Source organism: Prunus persica, chromosome G6, assembly GCF_000346465.2.
Source record: "Prunus persica cultivar Lovell chromosome G6, Prunus_persica_NCBIv2, whole genome shotgun sequence".
Taxonomy (NCBI): domain Eukaryota; kingdom Viridiplantae; phylum Streptophyta; class Magnoliopsida; order Rosales; family Rosaceae; genus Prunus; species Prunus persica.
In genome coordinates, this window is record NC_034014.1 from 26,717,253 (window position 1) to 26,725,517 (window position 8,265).

At 36.0% G+C, this 8,265-nt stretch overlaps 1 protein-coding gene across 2 annotated transcripts; it reads left to right on the forward strand.

Moving 5' to 3' along the window:
• LOC18774552 lies at positions 6,165-7,619 on the forward strand. Of its 2 annotated transcripts, none has more exons than XM_020566577.1 (4): positions 6,165-6,342; positions 6,515-6,631; positions 6,742-6,915; positions 7,336-7,619. In XM_020566577.1, exons 1-4 carry the CDS (start codon positions 6,265-6,267, stop codon positions 7,429-7,431), a joined length of 465 nt encoding a protein of 154 aa, XP_020422166.1. In that variant the 5' UTR covers positions 6,165-6,264; the 3' UTR covers positions 7,432-7,619. The 2 variants fall into 2 exon arrangements, with proteins under 2 accessions (XP_020422166.1, XP_007206329.1); XM_007206267.2 differs by having other exon boundaries at positions 6,181-6,342; positions 6,745-6,915.

An 8,265-nucleotide genomic window follows, 5' to 3' on the forward strand; every position in this document is an offset into this window, starting at 1 on the left:
CCCCCCCCCCCCCCCCCCCCCCCCCCCCTTGTTTGTGTGTGTTGAAATCTTGAGTGTTCTTTCCACTGAATTTTGCACACTTTTGTAACTGTTTTTGACATTTGGTACACACTAGGTTCTTTAGTTTTTCATGCTGAATCGAACCATATAAAGAACATAAAATTTGGATTAACGGTTGCAAAGTTATAGGTAAAAAATGGAGCAGAGGTCGAAGTTGGAAAACAGATTAAATTGTTGTCTGGATAAATTCCTCTCTGCCAAACTGGTGATACCTTGGTGATAAACAGGTGATACAATGGTGATAAACAGGTGATACAGTGGTGACAACGTAGTAATACAGGAGTGATACAATGCTGATTGTGTTTACCTTTCTTGTTTTGTTTCATTTCTTTTACTATTCTTTACTCATTTCTAGTATCCGATTTGTATTTTACCTTTGTGTTGTATTAAATAAGTGTTCTTTACGTACTCAAACTAGATATTTACAAATCTACTCAAATAGATTCATGCACTTGCATGTATTTTTAATTGGATAATTAGTACATTGATTTGTGCCAATTATTAATGCAACAAAGGTTGCCCATTTTCATTGTATTTAAGGATACTGACCTACCATTTTAGAGGCAGCTATCAAATGAAAGTTTAAATTCCTTTATCTTTTTCTCTGCTTGCTCTGTTTCCTATCTATTACCCAGGTCTGGTCCTAGCATGGATAGTTCAAGAGAGAAGACGAGAAGAAGGCGAAGGCAAAATCGAAGCAGAAGAACGATAGACACTGGACCTCGCCCTCGTCTTCGTCTTCGTCTTTTGAAACCCACATAAGAGAGGTTGGGTTGCAGAGTCCTGACTGGGATTTGGGCAAGGCCATGTCCAGTTCAATTCAATTAGAGAAGTGTAGTTCAATTAGGCCCACTAAACATGTTTTCTTAATCTGAGTAGTCTGATAAAATTGTGGGATGGGGTGTTCAAATAACATTTCTGGGCGGCCATAGAAGCTCTCTCCATGCATTTGTCCAATTATATAATGAAATTGTTGAACTTATTTCATTGATCGGATGGGTACGAAAGAACTTCTCATTATGACCACTCATTATAGCATTTTGATCTTATTGTTACTTTATAATTGGGCTTCTTTGATCCAGTTGCAACTTTTATCTTTTGTATTTGGATGAGCTTGGATTATGAGAAATTTTAAAATCATACCAAGTGGAATTCCCATCAATCCCAATTTATTTGCCCCTTTTGTATCATCTTTTTTGTCTAATGAAGATTATGTTTAACCCAAAGAAAAAGTTTCACTAGCATTGATAGCCATCAGAATCAGAAGTTCCAAAAAGTTAAAAGAGTTTAATCAAACAAGGGTATTTCTTTCTCTAATCAATTGATATATTCCGAGTGACAATGAGCCGATTTGCCACGTCTTGTAAAATTAAATTAAATTAAGCCAAACTTAGCAAGTACAACCTCCATGGGATGGGACCGGATGGGATATAATAATATATAAGGCACTGTTTGTCTATATGTTTAACTAATCCTTCTATCCTCCAGTTTGATTTGAGGATGAGGAAATTGAGAATAGTGGCAGGGGTAACCAATTTCAAGATTAACAATCATTCAATAAAAAATATAGGATACCTTTCTACAATTCATCACCATGACTCACAAAAATAAAAAAAAGGGGGAAGATATATACGATCCTTAAACGAACAATCGGTTTAGTCTGGTTTATTACCAAAAAAAAAAAAAAGAATAAAAAGATCAAACCGTACCGATTTGTCTAATTTGGCAAATTTGACCGTTTTATGGTTTAAAATGCCCAACCTTAGTTCATTTAATTTCTTAATGGTATGGGATTAGTGATGGATGGGATAGAAGACCCCATTAGTTAAAACCTTAGCGTCAAGAACCATGATTATGTTTTGAAAAGAAATGTACCTTATACAGTTCATGCATGGTTTCTCTAAACCATTTTAGTTTGCTACTCAATCATACATTGCGATGTCATGTCTCGATTAGTTGACATCAGCTTTCCTTTAATTCGAAGAGAGACATTGGTATTGGCTTGGCTCCTATTTTGTGGGGGAATCAAACATCTGAGCTAGCTGTCCATGGCCCCAAGTCAAGAATTAATTTGTCTTAGAAAAGTCGTCCATGATAGCTAGGCTAGGGAATGCTTTATCTGGGTGTTATAATGCATTAGCTTTGTTCTCATATGTGTGAAACGTTGCAGGCGATCCCACATGTGAGGAAAAGGGACAAAAATTGCCTAGTAAAATATGCTCTAGCTATAGCTCCACGAGTTCTAGAATTCATTGGAGTACATTTTGTGCCTATCGAAATTTCTTTGTCTATCTACACAACTAGTTTTATAATATATTTGAAATGGCGATCCGGTTCCTAACTAGAACCTAGCCCGTGAACTCAAAGTCGCTAAGTTTCACATCACAACAGAAGTATATGCGGGATGCATATATGTCTTCCTGGTCCCCAGTGCATGCCTCAACCTCATACACATATATATTATGGGGTAGTTGTTATTTGTATCATATTTACGGGATTTAATTATTAGAAGTGAATCCCACCTATATTTAGTGGAAGCCACTTATATTAGAGAGTTAATCAGCAAATATGATACAAATAATATTCAATTAATGGTAATCGATAGTGTAAAGCAGTTTAAGGCTGATTCTAACAGCTACTTGCCTCATGATACTATTAATTAATTTGATTTGGTATGGCCGACTCTAATTGAAAAAAGAAAACTGAAGAAGGTTACTGCTTTGCATGCATGGTGTAGTGTGAGCTTCAAACTAAGCTAGTAGCTAGTACTAGCTCTCACAATACACACATGCAAGAAGCTGGTAACAAATGACGATTTAAGTAATCAGGACTAGGCCTTGATTCTTGAATTCAAATCAAACTTTTGACTAGGCCTTCTGATATGATTATTTGTGGAAGTAACATATATATATATATATATATGTTTTTCCTTTCGTACATCTATGCTTGAGAATCCAAATTCAATCACCCCGTGCATGCAACTCTAAGAAACTTTGGTCTGCAAAATCCATGAAAACATTATGTTTGTTGTTAATGGGCTATCAGTGTATAGAGTTAATTTATTTTTGAAGCTTTCTAATTGATCACTAACAGCTAGCCACCTAACTCGTCCAAGAGATTGGAATCTCAATTTGCAGGAAAAGTTTGTCCAGAAAAAAATAGGGTTTGTTCACGAGCCACGTTTCCAAATTTAGCACTGTTTGTATTAATATGTGTATTGTCTGATAGGACATCCAATCATGCTTCTTAAAATGTACTCTTCTCACCATTCATGTCATGTAAAAAACTAATTTAACCTATCAATAATGTGCACAAATCAGCATGGCACCAGAGAATATGTATTTATACTTTTATATTGTTGACTAAGGATAAGATGTACCCAGTCTTCCAGGTATATAGAGATATCAGCTTGTTGTATGCCAAAAAGCTGCAGGTGGTTAGTTCACAGTTGAAGCCCTTCTTGCATATGTATGTGCATGTATCTTAATCTGCTATAAATTCAATATTAATTAGGTGTCCTGTTAACATGTGTTTAGAACAATCAAATGGTAAAGTGGATTCTCACAAGTCACAAAACTCCCACTTGTCTGCTGTTTAACAAAATCATTAGTATGTGGCTGAAAATTAAGTTCCATATAATTAAGACATCCCTGTTGGGCATAAAGTAAATAAGAAATATTGATTGGTAATGTATATATATATTAACAAGCTAGGCTCAAGTTGTTGAAGTCTTTTTGTGTTTTGCACATGTATTAAATTGTGATTCGCAGAAAAAAAAAAAGCTCTTTACAGAAAAGGAGGCAAGCAGTATCCGGAAGATGCATGAATTCTCTTCTTCTCAACAATACTGTATAGTGATGCAACCCATAAAATATTAATTTAATTTTTATCTTGTTTCATTTTAGCTTCTCTCGATGCATCCATTGTTTAAATTAATTGGCTGACAATTTTGTAAGTTTATGCATGATTTGGTTTGATAAGCTTTAAGTCAGGCTCAATTGACACGAGACTGAAGACCCGCTGTGGAATTTCCAAGACCAATGCTGTCCAATTATGTGTCACTTTTATCCAGTTGTAGAATGAGAATTGGAATTTCTATGCAGAAAACAACAAATTTCTGTGCATCAAGTTCACTGCAAGCATAGCACTTAATCATTACATAAGTCAAGGGAGTCGAGCATGTGCTGCATGCCGATTATTCTTCAAACAAAGCTCCTTTACATGATGCAGTATTTGATGGGTCCATCTCCTAAGATTGTCACAATTAATAATATAAAATCAAATCAAATATTTGTATGATTAAATAATTATGATTAAAATGATTTAGTGAGGAGAAATCCTAGCTATCTTAGCTCTAGATTGTTAAAACCCTAAGAAACATAAAAATTGAAAAAGGGTAAAGAGACAAGGATGAGCTGCAGAGTGTATGATGCTGCAGGTTCTTGGTAGATTAAATTGTTGTGTTGTGATGATTAAAGAGGCACACATGTGAATAGCTGGTTGGGTACATGATCATTTGTTTGTGCGCAAATTGGATCAGAAAATATTGGAGCAACGAATTTAATTGAAACCAATAGCCTTAACTTAGCTTTGCTATTTATGAACTTCTTGGGATTTAGGGTTATATCAGATAAACCCTGATATGGATTGCTTTAATTGGCACTGCTTGAATGATTGAAGTGGAATCTCTTGATAAATAAACAAAGAGAGTGCATGCATGACACGTGCAATGCAAAAAGGGTCTAATTAGAATGTAATTAAGGTGTGATTAAGTTTGTGTTTAAGCTCTAATCTAAACACACAGTGATTAAACGCGTAGAGGAGGAAGGGAATCTGCACGTGATGAGAAGTAGGGAGCGGGAGAGAGGCATCGGAAGCTGCGAAGGATGCGTCAAAGGTTGTTTAGCTGTCAATCCCTCCAAAACTCTTCCCCTCACGGGACTCTCTTCTCTTCTCTCTCTCTCTCTCTCTCTCTCTCTCTCTCTCTCTCTCTCTCTCTCTCTCAGTCTTTGTCCTTTGCTTTCTCCCTCTCTCTCTCTCTCTTCTCCACTAGTTACGTCACTCCAATTTCTATTACTTTAATCAATCACTTGATAACTAAACCAGTGCCACTGCAACTGGATTACTTGATTCAAATTAATCTATGTCATCTGTCCCTCCCGCAGTCCATAGATTTACAAATTTCTATGGAAAACTTAAACCACTTGTTTCGATTGCGAGCAAGTAAACATATAATATCATTCTTTCATCTCTAAGATGGCATATATTTTTCTGTTTGAATTGCAAATTTTATCTTAAATTTCTTTCTTAACTTCAACAGTGCTTAATTTCTTCTCGTATTCTTGTGGTAATAAACAAATTGCCCTTGATTAATTATTAGCCGACAAATAACAAATTTTACTTGCAAACTTTATGTTTATGTTGTGTATAATCCAACAAACAGTTGATGACAAAAGTTGATAACTCAGTGTGTATATGTATGTGTGTGTCTTACATCAATCTATCACTCTCTAAGATGGTAGATTTTGAGTGGGAATATCAACAGCTGACGTGGTGATACAGTAACACTCTATAAATTTCTCCTGAACGAGAGATTAATTAATACTGTCCAAAAATATAATTAAGTTGTGTTCATAATTATTACTAATGAAGCATTGCCTTATGAAGACAATTCTCCTTTTCAATAAGAAATATCAAACATAATATATGTTTCTCTCTAGCTAATTGTCCAATATATTTGATCTCAATTTCCTTCTCTAGTGCTTACTTCAATCTATCACATTGCATACACATGCATGATCCCTCTTTCTAATACTATATGCTATTAACCTAATCATTAATCCCAACTTCCACCCAAGAATCCTATATATTCTTGGGATAATATAAAAACAACAAAGTATGTTAACCGAGAAAGAACAACAATGCATATCAACGGGGAAGAAAACAACAATGTACTGTATTATGAATCCAGTTAAACATTCCTAATTGCTGTTGATAATTGAATAAGCAAGGGTCAATTAAGTAAATATACCGGTGAGAAGGTTTAACTTCTTGGTGGGAGAATGTGTAGAGGCACACACATGCAAACATCCCCTCTTTAAAAGCCCTCCGTAGTAAGAAGAATGAGAGGCTAGGACAAGAAAGACAAGAAACAAGAAGAAATAGAAAAAGCAGAGCAACAAAGAAGAGGGTGTGTGAAGAAGCATGAGTTCCGGGGACCGAAAGAAAGCAGTTCTTTATCATCAATTGCAACAACTTCGGGCTGCCACCAATTCCAATGCTGTAATTAACTCCACATAATCAAACACTTCCTTTAGCTATAGGCTTACGATATCCAAATTTTTATAGTAATTAGAAAAGTCAAACCTAGGTAGCTGATTCTTCTACTTGGATCTCATGTTCCATCTTTTCTGTAAAATATTCATCATTTGTTGTTGTTTTTGTGATTTGGCAGCTGAACAAAGCTTCAATTATTGTTGATGCATCCAATTATATCAAGGAGTTGAAGCAAAAAGTGGACACACTCAGGCAAGGCGTTGGAACTTCGACTGCCCCAAATCCTTCACCAGCGGTACATAATGGATGCTAACTGATTTTTTTTATTATTAATTTCTTTGGGGCACCACACGATCGTATGTATACATGAATTCATGATTTGAATGTTCTTGTTCTAACTTCCAGCAGGTTACAGTGGAAACCTTAGAAAGGGGTTTCCTTATTAATGTGTTGTCGGACAAGAACTCCCCGGGTTTGCTCGTCTCTATTCTCGAAGCCTTTGAGGAGCTGGGCCTCGATGTTCTTGATGCTAGGGTTTCTTGTTCAGACACCTTCCAACTAGAAGCAGTCGGAGGAGAAGTAAGAGATTAATTATATCATATATTTAATTTCTTTCATTCTGGCCCCTTTGTACTTGACACATTGGGAATATATTGTTTGCGTGCAGCATGTATAAACATGCATATAATATATACGGGTAATGTTTTTGTACATTATATTGTTGTACAAATTAACATCACGTGTGAATCGTACAAACATATTGTTTTAACCACACCTTTGTTTTGCTCATTGCGAGTACACTGACACAATATAATGAGTGATTGGCATCATAATTGTACCTCTCTTCAATCCAATTTTGTATTTTCATGGTTTGTATATCACTTATAACTTAATCTATATTATATTGCTATTGGCATGCTTTCTTGTGACACATTTTAACTTTGCGTGAATTTATGCTTCTTTCATGCCTATAATTATTTTTGTTTGTTGATTTTGCAGAACCAGGGGCAAGCGGATAGTATAGATGCTCACGTGGTGAAACAAGCAGTCTTGCAAGCTATTCAGAACTGGAGCCAAAGCAGTGAGCAAGATTGATGTAAATTGATATACATATTGTATCTTTGTTGCACCTTCTACCCACCCCTCTCTTTCTCTGTCCTGGCTCCTAGCTGTTCCTCTATATGGGTCTGGTGCCACGAAACTATCAATGAACTAGTGTTCAAATCTGCTCCTCTAATGTTACATATGCTGCTGATCAATGTACTATCACATTGGTTTTCTTGTTAGGCCGGGCGAGATAAACAAATTATAATGGGTCGTACCCTCGATTGGCCATCGAGTTTCAAATGTTTGGCTGTCGGGCGATCAACACTGTCGGTCTAAGCCGATAAAAATTATGCGTAAAACTTGCATCATTAACCATGAATTGATCAAATTTAAAAATGAAAATGAAAATGTTACCAATTCCAGGTCCAGCATATATATAGTACAGATTCTGGATAGCAATTTTTAGACATATATAAATAGAAACATCCAATCGGGAAGAGGATTCTAATGTCCAAATTTTGTTCCCACATGTGTACAGCAAGTGGGAAGTTAAAGGATCACTCGTTGGCAATTTGCTAGACTATGCTAGACTACAATACTGGAGGGTATATTTTGTCTTCCTGCGCGTCCATATTTGCTTGGGATTGGCAAGATCTATAGGCTTTGAGCATGCGAAATTGATTTGTGCTTCTGAGTTGGGGCCTAGGGTTTTGACCCCGACTTTGTGGGTGGATCGATGCACCAAAATCATGCAAGGGAGGGAATAATAATGGGATTAGAGGGAGCAAGCCTCGAGGAATTATTATATAATTATAATCTATTGAAAAAATTAATAAAAATGTTAGGGCCTGATCATTAGAAGCTTGGGATTAGATTAGCCGT

Bases quoted from the DNA above. Each gene is read 5' to 3' on its own strand.
- LOC18774552 (XM_020566577.1), top strand. From the start codon at position 6,265: ATGAGTTCCGGGGACCGAAAGAAAGCAGTTCTTTATCATCAATTGCAA. The intron at 6,632-6,741 runs GTACATAATGGA...TCTAACTTCCAG, and splicing joins CCCCAAATCCTTCACCAGCG to CAGGTTACAGTGGAAACCTT. The intron at 6,916-7,335 runs GTAAGAGATTAA...TTGATTTTGCAG, and splicing joins TAGAAGCAGTCGGAGGAGAA to AACCAGGGGCAAGCGGATAG.